General features: G+C 31.2%; 1 protein-coding gene across 1 annotated transcript in view; it reads left to right on the plus strand.

Annotated features, from left to right (window-relative positions):
* The window catches only part of LOC107445460 (uncharacterized), a 204187-nt gene that overhangs the window by 136250 nt on the left and 49846 nt on the right, over positions 1-18091 (plus strand). The window contains exon 2 of the mRNA XM_021144441.4: positions 2413-2491. Within this exon, the coding sequence (XP_021000100.1) occupies positions 2413-2491 (79 nt within the window). The remainder of the gene's footprint in view (positions 1-2412; positions 2492-18091) is intronic.

Genomic DNA, 18091 nt, shown 5'->3' on the forward strand with positions numbered 1-18091 from the left:
ATATGCTTGTATATATTTTTTTAGAGGATACGTCATTCATTTTCTGATATTAAATCTCTTATATGACAAATAAAACAAGTTTTGAGTAAAAATGAAACAAAAAAATTATAAAAATAAAATAACGGTTTATTTTTCATCAATATTTGTAACAAACAGAACGAAAGATTCCAAAATAATGATTTTTTCTTAAGATATATTTTTTATTTCTGTTCAAGGAGCTATCAAAATAATGATTCTCGAAAATATGATTGTAATGCTGGGATTTTATATCACCCACGTAAAAAAGAAACGTAAAAATAATTTACTCTCATATCTTTATTTCTTGATTCTTCATTTGTTTTCCTGTCTCTGCCATTGGCTACTGCCACTATTGGCAATATAATCTCTGTTACTGTCAATGACCGAAATTGGTGGTTGTTGACTTCCACCGGTGAATGTTGACAATCACATAGTCGCTTTGGTTGATGTTCGAAATATATACCAGGCCTAGTTAAATGCCACTGTTCGGTATACATTTGCCCGGTATACCCTACACTGATGTTTTTTTAAGGTTCAGTGCCACTGTTCGGTATATATTTACCCGGTACTCCGAACACTGATGTTTTTCCTAATCTCTCCTCAACAGATATTAAAATATCGAATAAATATAATAATATCAGCGAATAAATTAATATCAAATCGGATATAACAAATATTTCGGACATTCATAAAAGCGACTATGTAATTGCTGACATTCATCGGTGAAAGTCGACATTCTTTTGATTTTGGTCATTCAGCTAAAAGTAAGAGAAAGTATATAAAATAATTGTAAAATTATTAGAGAAAATGTAAAGTTATATTACGGAACGCAAAACTGTACGGTAAAAACTAGAATTTCAACTGACAAATTCAATCCGTTGTAGATTAGGATGAAAATTGCAGAAAAACCGTTTCTTTAACAAAACGGTTTTAAGCCGTTAAATATACGGAGAAATTCCATAAAAACAATGGTTTTCATACAATAGAGTCGGCTCAGTTGATGACTCGTTACAGTCAATATTACGTTTAGTCATTTAATTTAATTAGCATGAACTTTACTGTAAGTCGATAAACAAAACTTAGTAGAAAATTGCTTGAATTTTTTTTCAAGAATTCTCAACTTTAAATGAAATAGATGTGCAGCTTTAAAAAGAAATTTGAAACTCTTTCTGCCACATAACTTTCTTGTATAATCAAAGCAAAGAAGAAGGTAACATAAAGCAATTTTGCATTTCTAGAGTTAAATTACATTACTTGCTAGGAACAGAATAGTTTTTTTTCTTCTTGTTTTCCATAAAAACAATGTTCAGTTAAAAACTCTTTTTACCTCAACGAAAAGAATACTCGGAGAAAAAATAAGAGTAATTTTGAAACACATTTTTTCGTCTACTATTTTTTTTTTAAATTTTTCTTTCAGAAATTTATCAAAAGTTTTAGTTTTTTCGTGTATTTTAACAGAAAGTGATTGCATTTAAAAAATGTCTCTAGGAAAATCAGATACAGAATGAAAGAAATAATATAGCAAAGCTTTATTGTGTTGCTGTATAAAGCAGGGAGATAAAATCAAAACAAGAAAAATAATAATAGAAAACTATAGATATAAAAAAAGGTAGATTTCAGCATTCAAGTACACTTATAAATGAAGTAAGTACTACATGAACTACCATAACTTAATTACATTTTAGTTTAAAATAATTGTACTTACAAAATAACGCTATAAATACATGAACTAATATAAAGAGTAATACAGCTAAATTTTTTCCACTAAGACAATATGATCGATAAATGAAACCTTTAGTACATTAAATCAGTGCTCCCTAACCTTTATATAGCCGCGAACCGGTCACGTTTGATAACTTTAATATGGCCCGCTGTTTGTTTATATTTAAGATGGGTTTGATTTAATAATTTTAATTTAACTGTATTTAAATATTCCTTCAAAACAAAATACAGTTACATGGTCGGTATGAATGCGTCTTTAGGTGATGGATCTTAGTTTTAAGCTTATCTCAGATTAAATTTAATCTCGGTTAACAGTTAACCTCTAGTCCGAAGAAATTCATTTGATAAATACTATCTGTGTAAGTTTTTGTGCTAAAGACAAACAAATTGAGTATCGGATAAAAAAAAAGGGATTTATGTCCTATGAAATATTTTATTGAAATAATTATTTGTACACTTGTTCAGGCATAGTAAAGATATATTGTTTATTGATACCTCGTCCCGCCCTATTCAGGGCACACGAGAGTAGAACAAACATTCTACAGACAAAACATACATAAAACACAAAAACATATATATAGAATTAATATATAGATATATAGAATAGTATATAGAATAGATATATAGAATAGTAAAGATATATAGAATTAATTTTAATGTTTATTTTTATAGGTCCAAGTCTTGGAAGAATTTTGCATATCAGCTAAAAGACACTGCCCGAAAGGGGAGCAAGGACCCAGGGGCACACCAGGTAGGCCATTTTCCTTTGATTGCAGAGCCAACCTTTTAAATCTTAATCCGAAATTCAAATCATACTCCATCGATTTCTTGAAAAAAAAACCTCGATTAAATAAGACTACTCTAAATTGTTAGCAACTTTAATCCTTTAATGAATCTTTCAACATTTGAATCCTTTAAGGAATCCTTTGAATCTATATTATATATATTTAATTATTTTTCTTCTTTATAATATTTTAATCTCTGAAAAAATCAACAACATTTAAAAATATGACTTATTAAAAAAGAAAATAATTTACCAATCACCCTTATCTGATAAGTAGGGCCCGGATAGCCTAGTTAATAGGTCATTGAGCTCGTGTTTATGATACGTGAGTTCGAATCCCACCGGATGAAGAAGCCCCGTAAATTAAATGGTCACTGCTGCACAGTAAACCTGACGGGGTCACAAAATCCTCCAGCTCTCATAACAAATCAATACCTCTCTGGGTACTGAATTAAAGATTGATAGTTCTCTGGTTCAGGTAAAAATCACGATTACAATTACGGTGAATAAATGAAATATAATTGGTCCTTCCCTGTAAAACGGAGTGTGACGTATGTGTGTAACTGAAGTCGTATTCTGGGCTGAACACCTCACCACCGAAAAAGAAAAAACGCACCCTCGGCCTTAAAAGTCCGTTTGTTTTCTTGGCAGGCCTGCTGATATTGGCAAGTAGCATAATTAACAACAACATCTCATAAGTGAGTTCATTTATAACCGATATCAAATTAAATCATTTTCAAAATTAATCAATCATTTCCAAAAAGTAGTTATTTGGGAGAATATTTATCAATACTTTCTTCTAGTATGTTTTTATGTAGTTATTTACCATTTAAATTAAATGAAATTTCTCTTTCGCAGTTAAGTAAATGAATTAGTGGTTTAATTTATAACTTTCAAACCTTTTTTACATATTTGGTAACATTTTTAGCTTTTTTTACTTACATTTCAACGAAATGAATTTGTTACACTTGGAGAAAGTATTTAATTATGCAGATGGAATGTTGTGAAGATTAAAAAATAAACTATGAAAAAGAAGATGGATAGTTAAGTAGATTTTTAATTAGTGAAGAAAGCGCACGTCTTTTGACCATATTTCATACTTGTGTAAGTATAGAAGACAGAATCCACATCGTATTTGCTAATTTCATTTATTAATTGTTCATATTTCATTTAGTTGTAAGTGAGGAAAACAGAATCCAAATAATTTTTTTTAAATTTAATTTTTGACCAACGTTGAACAGGCAACCAAGTTCTAAGCTTTCAACTATCAAGTTTCAACTCCATAGCCTTGCAATTTTTACCCCTTCCCAGACGACACGGAAACTCTCGCATATTTTCGACAAAATTATTAAGTGTGGTAAAAATAACTTAATTGGGACAAACTAGCTCACGTGGAAGTCTTTTTGATGGAACTAACCCGCATTTTCATTACACGGAGAAAATCTTCCCCTGTTAGTCCGACCTCAAGAGGGTTCTGAATAATGATTCGTCTACCACTGATGATATTCTGCGTCAGCATTGCAGTCTATGCGAGCCGGGTGTGGAATTCGTATAGACCTGGTTCACCTAGGTAGATCAGTGCAGGATTTGTCCGAAAAAATGTAAAAAATCTTTTTTGATATGAAATTGGTTAATGGAGTGTGGCTAAATGGCCTAGGTACATTAGGGGTTTTCTGCTAACAAGAAATTAAAATGGTATTTATAAGTACATGATGCAAAATACTTTGCTAAAATGAATAAGGAATCCATAAATTGACTAGATAGCTTTTTATTTAAGGTTGTTATTTTCTTCACAAATAAGTTTGAAGAATTTAAAACGTATTATTGATGAGAAACTAACACCAAGTATATATCAATTTAAAACAATTATAAAAACTGGTTTGAAAACCATTTATTACAACGTTTTGTCCTCTAACCAGTTTAAAAGCAGCCGTTTAGTAGCGTTAAAAATTGATGTAAATGTTATGAATATTTAAAGAGAGACAATCTATTTCTGGAATTTGATTTCCTCTTAAAGAGTTTTCTAAGAAACGGATTTAATGGATAATTCTATTGAGAAAAATATTGCAGGATTAAGTGCAAATTTAACTATTATATGGATGAAAATATGCCATGTCTGTTTTGGCATAACAAATGTTTTAGCTTTAAAACTAATTCAATTAAACTATAATTTTAAATTACTAAATTTAATATGCATTTTAATTATATAAGTAAATGTATATTTTTGACAAAATTATTAAGTGTGGGAAAAATAACCTGATTTGAAAGGAAAAAAAAATATTTGATAATCGAAATACTTAAACGACAAGTTTTAAGTTATTATTTTCAAAATGGCGCTTTCAATAACGAAATTTCTAAATATTGCTCTTAAAACTTGAAATATTTCACGTAATATCCATATTTTGTGTTATGGGCAATGTACGATACTTTTAATGAGACAATCTCAACACATTTTAAGGAGGAACTTTTCAGGAACTTCCGTAATCACCAGCAGAAGATTTATGGAACTCCTAAATTTCCCGTTCCAGATGGTGACGTAAAACCATCATTAAATAGCGTTTAAACGATGTTAACGAATTTCATTGAGTAAAAATGTCACTCCTTCCATTGCCTCAGCCATTAAACGGTGATCGATAGAATTTAGTTTTCTTTCAGCACCCTCTGGCGAGAAACTTACGTGAAAAAGTTCTTTTTCAGAACAATGTAGGGTAATTTAATTTAGCAACTGCTGCCTCCTTGCATTGTTAAGAAGAGATTAAAGCTCCGCATTCTTCCTCGTTAGAATTCGGGTTAAATTTAGGATAGGCAAAAAAAAGTTTAAAATCTGTGTCTTGCTCATTAGTGATTTATTTCTTTCATAAAAATAAAATTTAAAGTATTTAACTAACATTAATTTAAAAAGAAATAATGGAACGTCATTGTTATTTATTTATTACTTTTTTCTTAGAAAAAGGTCTTCGTTGACTGTTAATAATAATCTGTTCATTAATGATTCAAGAAAACAAAATTTTTTTAAACTAGTGTTAAAAACATTTAGAAATTTTTTTTATTCAAATTATTTTTATGTTTCTAATAATAAATTTCAATGATCGTTTGTAACATTATGTTCATTAGTGATTCATTTTATTCGTAGAAGGAAATTGATAGTTTTCTATTGCATTAGATTTCATTTTTTAAAACATTCCCTTAAAAATGTATTTTATTTATATTATTATTATTATTGTATGAGGTGGTGCAATAGTTTGTGCCTCCTTCCTCATTAGTGATTTCTTTCTTTCATTAAGATAAATTTTAAAGTATTTAACTAACATTAATTTTATGAAATGTTATTGTTATTTTTTTTAGAAAAAGGTCTTCGTTGACTGTCAATAATAATCTGCTCATTAATGATTCATGAAAACAGCATAATTTTTTTAAAAACTTGCATTAAAAAAAGTTCAGAAAAAATTGTTTAACCAAATTATATTTATGTTTCTAATAATAAATTTCAAGGATTGCTTATAACACTCTGTTCATTAGTGATTCATTTTATTCATAAAAGGAAATAGATGTTTTTCGATTGTATTAGGTTTCATTTTTTAAAATAAACATTCATTTTTTTCAATTCATTTCATTTTTCTTTTTCGTAAGAATGTATTTTATTTCTATTATTATTATTATTATTATTGTATTAGGTGGTGTAATAGTTTGTACTCGATGAAACTGAATTAGCTCCAACTCGTTTTCATAAAAAGCATTTATTCATTAAAAATGTATTTTAAAGTACTTTCAATTACAGTTTCTGTATGTTTTATAATTTTTTTAATTTGTTTTTCATAGAACTTATAGAATTTTCTTCCACAACAGCCTCAAAAACAGTTTTTTTGCAAAAAAAATTTTTTTTTTGCTTTTTAGATTATTTTGCTAAAAACACAATACAATGATAGAAACACAATACAATGATGAAAGCACAATACACACAATACAATTCCAAAAACTAATGTCATATGAGTTAATTAATTGATCTAAACGGTACTGTAAATGAAAAAAATTTAAAATAGGCTCTTTCAACATCGAGGTTCCAGAGAAATGTCAAGACATTGAAGTAGCCACGGTGCATATTTTTTTAGAATGTGCTTTAGGTCCATGGTGTAATTATTTTGAACTTTTCAATTGCTCCGAAATCGTGAGTGTTTTTAAGAGAGTTTGTAATTACAGGACTAATAAAGAGTCTCTAAGAGCCTTATAAGAACTGTAGGATGTCAAAAGAACCATTGAATTCTAGAAAGCGGTTCACGAAGAATACGGATTGTTAAGACGCGTTGCCATGTTGAAGTTTTCCCATCGTACACATCTGTCTTTTACTGTCTGTTTCATTGAAAAACACTCAAAATTGGCTCTGAGCAATCAGAAGTAAATCATACGCTTTACATTTTAGTCGGTGGCGGTTTTTAATTGCCTCCCAGCGTTAACTTCAAAACTGACTTAGATTGGTTTTCAAAAATTTTTTTTAAGGAAATGGTAGACCTTTCATTAATCATCATCACTAAAATCCATCATAATTAGGGAACATTTTTTCATTGCGGACCATCCGAGATCCACTGAAAACTAGATGACAATCCATCGAAAGTTCTGAAGTGACGGAACATGGCAATGAATTTCACTGAAATAACTGTCAAAACTCTACCAGAGGCAACTATGCAATCGCGCATGCGTAAACTTATTGCCGCTTCACCGATCCCATCAGTCCCGGTACGTTGCGAAAGTAATTCATTGCGCAGTGACATTATTTTTCAGGCAAATCTTGCATTGAGCCAACGGTGTCAACCGGGTGTAGAATTCTGGCGATGGCTGACCGATACGAATTCCCCACCTTGTTCACACCAACAACATTACTGATGCAAAATATCTTAAATGGCCTAACGGATCATGGGTCAGAGTCCACTTGCCATCAGGGTAACAATAGAAGGTTTTCATGGTTTTCCAATTTAGGTTGTTTCCATCAAAAAGTCCTCCACGAAGGCAAATTTTCCCCAATACTTGATCCAGGAGTTCCCCTGTCTTCTGGACTGGATTCATAATTACAAGGTTAAGGAGTTGAACATTAGTAGTTGTAAACCCAAATTGGGTCGGTTGTTCAACGGCGGTCGTAGAATAAAATAAAATCCTGAATGAAGAATGAAGAGAATTGAAAACAGTTCAACAAGAGAGATTTTTATTTTGCTATCTTAAGTTTCCGCCATGTTGGTTGGGGTGAAAAGAATTGAAAAGTGCCTCCTCATAGAGCTAAATGTAGGCACCAGTGACCAAACGGAGACATCTTGACATCTTACACGAAATTTAACAATGAGCTAAGTGTGCTCTTTATAATTTTGCTCCACAAAGATTTCTTCATTTGCTCTCTTCTGCTACTACCAGACACTTTCTTTGTCCAATTTGGATCACGCGTCGGTTTTTTCCATCCTTGTGTAAAAAGCGATTCGAAGAGATATTTGCAAATCTTTGGTCACCAATGATTGTTTTTAAGCGTAAAAAGGCCTAGGTACTAAGCCAATAGTTTTTTACTCTATGTATATTATACTGAAAAGGAGGTAAATTTCTGTTGAGTATGCATAGAAATATATGCGACCATTTAGAATAACGTGATACGGGCTTAGCACCTACATAAGACAACTAGTAACTCGTAAAGTTGCATGATCAAGATTTAAGATTCATAAAGTTTTAAAAGAGTTTGAGTATGGTGTTATTACCTTCGCATGAGAGATAGAAAATAGCCTCTCCAAGGTAACCACAAAACTTGAATTTTTACTTACGATCATTTCACGAGTATACTCAATAATATCAGAAGTTTGGTAAAACATCGAATCTCTGAAATCACTACAACCGGGTAAGAATCAATAAAAGTGAGAGTGAATCATTAAAAGTGAACGACGAGAATCATTAAAAGTGAAAGTATTTCAAAGCTTGGTCATCAATACCCAAATGTAAATTATAACTCATCATCATGAGTTACAGTTTACATTTGGGGGACTATCTCATTTTTGACGATTTGCAAATAAATGAATATATATGTAAATAAACCGAGAACCAATCATATAACGGTAAGCAGAAATTGCGGTAACCGAAAGCTAACGTCATTGAAAGCAAAGTACATCATGGTAACCAGAAATGAGATTACAGCAAAACTGAACAAAAATTATTGCTAAACCAAACGGCCTCCGATTCTACTGTGGAGCAAAAAAGTTCAACGTGCCAACTATTCAATGAACCAACATTGATATGAGCTTTCACAGCCAAAGACTCACTTATGTTCTGTCGCTGGTGATGTGAATGTGAGAGATCTCGGCTATTGGCGCGAAGCGCCACTTACCGATTCGTCTAAAGTATGTTGACATAAAACTAAAAAGTCCTAAGTTAGTCCAAATGTTAAACTAAAAAGTTCAGGTAACTGTCGACTTGAGTTGGTGGCAGTGGAGCTTCAATTGGAAGGGGAAAGTCCCTTTAGTAGAGTTTGAAGTAGGGAAAGCACTTCCTGGTCTTTCATGAGCTCTTGCAATTCTTTCATGATTGTAACAAGTCGGTGGGCTGAAGTTGCAGGAGTCCGGGCCTTCGTCTGGATAGTCTTTTTGCTGGGGTGGGCTCTGTCGCTGGCTGGACGACACGATGCTTTATACGTCACCTGGTCCCACCAACGCCACTTTTAGAACGTTAATTACTGGTTTGACCAGTTTTGTTTCCAAGTGTATAGGGGGAATGGACATGTGTGAGTAAATTGCCCCAGAAATAAACTCCTCCCCCCCTTTTTTTGAAAAGATTGACACCACTTCGAAATTTGTAACTTTTGTGAAGATCAGTTCTACTAAATCTAATAAACGAATAAATAAAATAAGGCAAAGATATTTTTCAAAAGATTAACCAAGATAAGTCTTTGCATTTTTGGTCCAATAATTATCAAAATATATAAATAATTGAAATGAACACTTGAGTTTATTTTCACGTAAGGGTTAAAAAATGGAGAATCCCCATTGTAGTTAAAAATAAATCAAAATTAAAAAAAAAACTTATTCATTTTTGCATTTAAAAAAGAAAATGTAATACAAAGTGGCATTATTGATCAAAGTATCAGACAGTCGCAATGAGTTAAATATTATTCCATAATATATTCTTTAAATAATGTCACAGCTAAGCAAAGAAATTCACTGGTAATATTTAAAAAAGTTATTTATGAAAATCTTTACTTTTTTACTAAATAATTACAAGCATTATTCATGGAATTGTGATCATTAGTGGTTAATCATATTCACAGAAATAAATCTGAAGTTTATTAATAAAACTCATTATAAATAGAGCTTACATTAATTGAAAAATAATTCATACACATTTGAAATTTATAATAAGATGTCTAAATAGTCACGTAAAATGTACTTTCAGTCTGTAGGTCGAACTTTAAAAATTAAATTGCTGTCGAAATAGTCATGTAAAATGTACTTTTAGTCTATAGTTCGAACTTTAAAAATTAATTTTACATAATTGTTCTGGAATGATTTCTTATCTGTTATGAATAGAGAAAATATGAAAAGCTTATGAAATTCAAGTAACATTTTAATATAAAATAAGTTCAAGACTGCTATGAATCCCAAATGGCGTTTTTTTTAAAAAGTAAAATAGTAAAACTTAAAGTTGGTCATTATAATTTTAATCTCCTAATTAGGATTCTAAAATTCAGTAGTTGTTCTCATTTTTATAAAACTTAATAAGAATGTGTACATATCTGCTTATAATTTAGAGCAACACAGGCCCGCATGCAGTTTTTTTCCCTTTTAAACTGCTAAAATATTATCGTCTACCTTTTAGTCTTATGATAACTAAACTCATTAAAACCTTAAATAAAGGATTTGTATTTTTTATTTAATTTAAAATGCTCAAGTTCATTTAAGTTTTAATTTCCTCATCTAAATAATTGGACGGAATCTTAACCACACTATTATGAGACGTTTTTCGTTTTAAGTTCGCAAGATATAAATATAGCATTTGATTCGATAATTCTTTGTATCTTAATTATCTCAAGTTTTAAACTCTGGATAAGAAAAATAAGACATTTTTTTAATGAAAAAATCATTTAGGAACTGTCGAAACAAAAGTAAGTAACTTATAAATGGATTAATTAGCAATGTACTAGCAGGAAAATAATTAATACTCCCAATATAAAAGGCCAACAAAAAACTGTTGACAACGTAAATACAGCTAGAAGTGTAAAGTGGGAATATTATTTCTTATAACACTATTGATAATATACTTACATTTTAATGTTTTTTCGTCCTTGATTATTTTAAAGTTTTTTTTTAAACTAAATAAACTCTAGTTAGTCATTTATTTTAGATTATTACATTCAAAATCCGTTTTTAGTAACATCTTATATCTGTAACAAAATACTATATCTGTCTCAAACTTACAAGTCTCGGCCTTAGAATAATTTACCAGGTTATTTTTTTCTCTTCATTCATGGCATCATTCTTCTAAACGTAGAAACATATGCTTGCTCTTTCTCCAAACCGCATTCTTTTAAAAAGAGGAACAACTTTGGCAGTGAAAAAGTGTAGAGAAACAACAATTGTGACAGATAAAAACTGTAAAAGAAGAACAGTTGTGGCAGAAGAAAATCAAGATAAAAAATAGCATGTTCTTTAACTTCATGACCTTTTTGAAATAAAAGGTGAGCAGCTTTGGCAGAGTAACCTGTAGAGGTAGAAGAGAAGTGACAAAGAAAAAATGGTGCCGAAAAAAAGCTGTGATAGGAAAAATACAGAGGAAGAATAACTGTGACAAAGAAAATCTGTAAAAAAAGAACAGCTGTGACAGTGAAAATCTCAGGAGAAATGATAGCTTTTCCTTTCGCTTCATGAGATTTTTGTAAGAAGAGGAACAGCTTTGGCAAAGAAAACTTGTAGAGGTAGACGAGAAGTTGCAAGGAAAAGCTGTTGTCGAAAACGGCCGCGATAGGAGAAGCTCTAAAAAAGGAATAACTGTGAAAGAGGAAAACTTTATAACAATGAACAGCTGTGACAGTACTGAGAAGCTCGAGCAACTTACTTTTTCTCTTCGTGGAATACTTGTAAAACGAGGTATAGCTTTGGCAAGGAAAAACAGTAAGAAGTAAGTAAGGAGGAACAGTAAGGAGGAAGAATAGCTGTGACGGAGGAAAATTGTAAAAGAAGAACAGCTATGACAGTGAAAAATGTATGGAAAAGATAGTTTTAGAGGAGAAGAAAGGATAGTTTTTCCTCTCTCCTCAAGACATTTTTTTAAAAAGAAGAACAGCTTTGTCAAGGAAACCTTGTAAAGGTAGAAAAAAAGTAGCAAAAACAAAATTTGTTCACAAAAATGGTTGTGATAAAAAAATTATTCAGGTTCAAGAATAGCTGTGACAGAGGAAAACTGTTCAAGAACAGCTGTGACAGTGACAAACTCAAGAGAAATAACAGCTTTTAATTTCACTTCATGATATTCTTGTAAAAAGGGGAACAGCTTTGGCAAGGAAAACTTGTAGAGGAAGAAAAATAAATAACTGTGATAGAAAACATTATAAAGAAAGAACAGATGTGACAGTGAAATAATCTGTTGAAAAATCAACTGTAGACAAAAGCTCATTTGAGAGAAAAGGAAAAAAAAATTTAAAGCCGATGAAAATCTTTGGAGAATGAACGTCTGTGACGGGGAAAAAGCTGTTAAGGAACAGTTAGGATGGAGAAATAGCTGTGCGTGTTCTGCACATAATACATGATGGCTGATTGAAATTAAAAATTGTCTATAACAAATGTTAGAAAGTTTCACTGGGTAACTTTGTATTTTTTTAAACCCAATTTCCTTAAATAGCGATTCTCAAAAAAATCTAGAGTGATTTTTTCTTTGTTTGAATGTTTGAATATATATATATATATATATATATATATATATATATATATATATATATATATATATATATATGTGGGGACGGCATGAGTGGTCTTCTTTGAAAATAAGAGGCACTGTACTTTAACAAAACATATATTAAACGCTAAATTTACATAAAGATGGACGATAAACAAACACAGGAATAATATAAAATAAATGAGTTCGTCATCGTGAAGTTAAAAGAAAATCGTCATCATCGCTGCCCCTCTCTGGAATTCATCAGCGTCTCCTTTTTTGTTAGTTCCATTCCGCGCTCCCGTGTCTCTCGTGTCTTTTGGCAATTCGCACGGGGTCTAACTTGCAGCTTACATAATCTGTCATAATCTGGTTAGATCTCTAGCTAGATCAGCTTACAGCACAGGAACTGGTACTATAGATTGGAACTGGCACTAAAGATAGGAACTGGCACTACAGAATCGGCCGTCCTGCATTTCGGCTGGTCCTCCAGCGACTCTAAAAGAATAAAAAAGAAAAAAACAGAGCAGACTGAAAAATATAATTGATATCTTAAAATTAAATGTTTTAGGTTAATGTCTTTCATGAAAAAAAATCTTTCAGGTAAGAGTGTATCAGTTCAGGCACGTTCACTCTTCCATCTTTGCACGTCTTTTCTCTTCTTCAATGGCTTCGTCTTCTTTTCTTTTCAACGTCTTTGGTCTTTTTTCTTTAGCGTCTTTCGTCTTTCTTCTTAACGTCTTTCGTCTTGAACTTCTTCGTCTTTAAATTCTTTTGTCTTCCTTCACGTCTTTCGTCTTCTTTTACGTCTTTCGTCTTTAAATTCTTTCATCTTCTTTTACGTCTTTAAATTCTTTCGTCTTCTTTTACGTCTTTAAATTCTTTCGTCCTCTTTTACGTCTTTCGTCTTTAAATTCTTTCGTCTTCTTTCAAGTCTTTCGTCTTTAAATTCTTTCGTCTTCTTTTACGTCTTTAAATTCTTTCGTCATCTATTACGTCTTTCGTCTTTAAATTCTTTCGTCTTTCTTTACGTCTTCTTCAAAAATCAAATTCTTTAGCAACTAATTTTTCATCTTCAAAAATTACAGTCTTTATTTTTTTTGTCTTGGCAAGTACTAAAATTCTTCTTGGCAACCGCTCCATGATTTAAGATACTCCGCACACGTTGTCGAGCAGTTGGGTCCTTCGTGATTCCCTTCTTTTACTACATCATAGGTATTTCCTCCTTTTACTCTTGTTATTTTGTAAGGGCCAAAGTACTTAGATTTTAGCTTCAAATGAGGTCCAAATTGGGTTCTTTTGATGGCGACCAAATTTCCAATTTCGTAGGATTTTGGTTCCTTTCTTCTTAAATTATAGGTCTTTTTATTTTCTTGTTGAATTTTAAAAATTTGTTGCTTTGCGTTTTTTCTTAGTTCCTCTCTTTGGGTGTCAAACTGAGACTGAAATTCAATTTCGATCATTTCCTTTAGTTTTCCCAGTCCATTAGTGTTCATTTTTGTCCCAAAAAGCAATTCAAATGGAGTAGTGTCTATGCTTCTTTGATAGGTTGAATTTATCGCTTGTTGAACTTTATTTGTATGCTTGTACCATTCAGCTGGATTTTCTATGGATAATTTTGAAAGAATCGATATGATGGTTTGATTAATACGCTCTACTTGTCCGTTAGCTCTTGGTAAACCTGTTGTTATTAAATGATGTTTAATATTTTCTTTCGAGCAATAATCACCAAATTCACTGGAGGTAAATGTTGTACCCCTATCTGAAATTATCTGGGAAGGATTTCCAAATACAGTTTTTTGGATTTCTAATTTGGCTAAAGTTTCAGCTGACGTAGTAGTCTTCGTGGGATAAATCCATACAAACTTGGTAAAAGCATCTATTATCGCTAACACATATTTATAATTTTTATGGGTGCTCTCCAAAGGTCCGAGATGATCAATATGAAAAGTTTTCAAAGGCATATCTTCTTTATGCAATGGATGTAATAGTCCCTCTTTCTTTCCTCTTTTATGATTCATCAGTAGGCAATGAACACAATTTGCTATGATGTTTTCTATTTTCTGTCTAAGTTTGGGTATGAAATAATATTCTTCGATTTCTTTTTCCGTATATTTAATTCCAGAGTGTCCTTTCTCATGAGCTGTTCTTATAATTTCGTTTTGCATATTTTCTGGCACAACCACCAATTCTTTGCCATCAACAAATTTATACAAAATTCCGTTTCTATTGCAATAATCTTCATAATTCGAAATTTTAAGTAGTTCTTTTATAGTCTTAATTCCAGTATCTTGGGCTAACAAAGATTTTAATTGATAAAACGCTTTCTTTTCTTCAATGCTAAACTTAAACTTATGATCTTTTTTTTAGCAGGTCACTCAGCGGTCTAGCTATTATAGAATAGTTCGGAATAAATTTTCTGAAGTATCCGGTCAATCCCAAAAAACTATGAATTTTTTTCAAATTTGTTGGCTCCGGAAAGTTAAGAACTGCTTTGGTTTTCAAGGTAGATGGGAATGTTTTTCCATCCTCTATCACATGACCTAAAAATTCAATGCGCTTCTTTAAGAAATGGGACTTCTTAAAATTAATATTAAGTCCATATTCACTAGCAATATTTAAAACCCGATTAAGTCGTTCAATACCTTCTTCAAGGGAGGAGGACAGAATTATAATGTCGTCTAAATATGGTAAAACTATACCCTCATTAATCAAAGTTCGGAAAATGGTGTTTATGTATCTTTGAAATACAGCGGGAGAGTTGCATAGTCCAAAAGGAACTTTAAGAAATTGATATTGTCCTTCATGTGTCACAAATGAAGTGTATTTTCTACTATCTTTATTTACATCGACATGTAGGAATCCGTTCTTAAGATCAATTGTACTGAAAATTTTCGAGTCTTGTAGTCTATCTAAAATGTCTTCAATTAATGGGAGGGGAAATCTATCTTTGACAATTATCTTATTTAATTTTCTATAATCTATGCAAATACGAGGAGATCCGTCTTTTTTCTTAACTATTACAACGGGACTACAATATTCGGAAGAACTAGGCTCCACTATTCCTTGTTTTAACCATTCAACGACTTGAGCTTCAACAGTCTTCTTTTCAGAAAACGGCAATCTACGTGGCTGGTGAAATATCGGTTCCTGATTTTTAACCAAAATGTTCATTTCCACATTAGTTGTCTTAAGTTTATCTGGCGCATAATCGAAAACTAATTGTTGTAACTTATTTTTTAAAACATTAGGAACACAAGGATCTATATTAATTTCAACTTCATCAGATATAGTAAGATCGTTTGGTAGAATAGACAAATAGTTTACTTCATGAAAACACGGAATTTTATTTTTAATTGTGATACCCTTTTCATTGATTATTGTTTCACCGTGCATTAAGACATTAAGGCCTATAATAGCGTCATACGGCATCATATCATTTTCTACAACACATATTTCAGCCAAATATTTGAAATCGTCAATTTTAATACTTTCTTTAAAATAACCTAACGGAGTCACTTTTGATTTACCAAATCCGTTTAGAGTACAATTAAATGGAAATAGTTCTTTGGAGTTTAAATTATTAAAAATTGATCTTTTGATTAAAGTGGCTTGACTTCCAATATCAATCAAAGACTTCACAGTTAAGTTATCAATTATTACCATTTTAAACAACTTTGGCTCTACGCTAACATTTAAAGTAGCAACTTCCGTTTTTGCATTTGATTTTGGACATTGCGAAGCTTTGTGTCCAAACGCTTCACATTTAAAACACTTTAAACCCTTATCTTTATGTATGCAATATTTTGAAATATGATTTCTTGAACCACAATTGTAACACAATTTATTATTAAAAGTTTCAACATCAGTATTATACCTTATCTTTTCATTATTATTTTCATATTTATTTTTATTCCTATTTGAAACATCTTTTCTTACATTATACCTATCATCATATTTTGCTTTTGTTCTATCATAATAATTATATTTACTATCAAAGTCATGTTTTGTTCTGATTTTATCGAAAGCATTTTTACTCTTTGCGGAATCACTTTTTATTATTTCATAAACTTTAAGTTTCTCTTTAAATTCGGACAAATTTTTGCAGCCGTACAAAACAATTTTGTTTTCATGCTTATCGTTAATTCCCTTAATTACATAATGCATAAAAGCAGCATCGTCTATTTTTCCGAAATTACAGATCTCTTTCATCTTTAAATAATATTCTTGAGCCGATTCACAATCCTTCATTTTTCGTCTACTTAATAGATCATGCAAATTGGCAGAATTAATTTCAAAAGAAAATTCGTCAATCAAAGCTTCCTTTAATTTTCGCCATGAATTTATTTCCGGTACAGTTCTGACAAATAAAGAGGCGTTACCACCAAGAGATCTTTTGGCAAAAATAAATTTTTGTAAATCTGACAAATTAAACAATTTTGAAATATTTTCGAAATGTTCGATCCAATGAACAATATTTTCATGCGATCCTGCATTATACTTAGAAATAGTACTTTCGATATCAGAATAATTAATAGCAACATTTTGAAATTCGAAATTTCTACAGGAATTATTTTTATCTTTTAAACACGAATTACTGTTTTTATTTTCATCATTTCTCTGCACTGGAAAATTGTGTTCCTTCTCTTTAATCAAAGGTTCAGTTTCACTTTGAGGATTGCTTATGTCGTCGTCCGACTCTGAACTAGACGCGTTGGCGCTATTGGCGAACTCTGCCAGTTTATTCAAATCCATTAATAACGTCAACATGTTTATTGCAATTTCGGTTTCATTGCCTTCATACGAAATATTTAGAATATTGGAAAGAGTTATAAGTTGGTTAAGAGTGAATTCTTTTTCAATATTTTTTAATTTATTTTGAAATTCTTCGCTGTCTAAAGTAAAATTGAAACCAGTAAAATTTCTTAATCGTTTTCTGTTTGAACGATCGCCTTCCACATCGAAAATAAATTTATGTAAAAGTTTTATTTTGTCTTTTTTAAAATTTTTCAATGCTTTGCTTACTTGCTTAATATCGTTAAGAATCATTTTTGATTAATGAATAAAAGTCTAATAATAAATGTGGATGTCACAAATGTACGATACGTACCCCAATTGTAGTTGCAGAGATGAAATAAAAAAACGAAAGTTTCATCACAACGCCATTCCGTCACTTACTTTCACAAGAATGAAACCATTCGGCATCCAATTTTCTTCACCAATAATTTTCTTTTTACTAGCAATTTTTTCTCAATCTAATTTCTTCATCATCAATTTGTTCTTGAAACCACTTCTGATTTTGTGGGGACGGCATGAGTGGTCTTCTTTGAAAATAAGAGGCACTGTACTTTAACAAAACATATATTAAACGCTAAATTTACATAAAGATGGACGATAAACAAACACAGGAATAATATAAAATAAATGAGTTCGTCATCGTGAAGTTAAAAGAAAATCGTCATCATCGCTGCCCCTCTCTGGAATTCATCAGCGTCTCCTTTTTTGTTAGTTCCATTCCGCGCTCCCGTGTCTCTCGTGTCTTTTGGCAATTCGCACGGGGTCTAACTTGCAGCTTACATAATCTGTCATAATCTGGTTAGATCTCTAGCTAGATCAGCTTACAGCACAGGAACTGGTACTATAGATTGGAACTGGCACTAAAGATAGGAACTGGCACTACAT

The sequence above is a fragment of the Parasteatoda tepidariorum genome, chromosome 7, assembly GCF_982258835.1.
Source record: "Parasteatoda tepidariorum strain Cologne lab strain chromosome 7, Ptep-v5.0, whole genome shotgun sequence".
NCBI classification, from domain to species: Eukaryota; Metazoa; Arthropoda; class Arachnida; order Araneae; family Theridiidae; genus Parasteatoda; species Parasteatoda tepidariorum.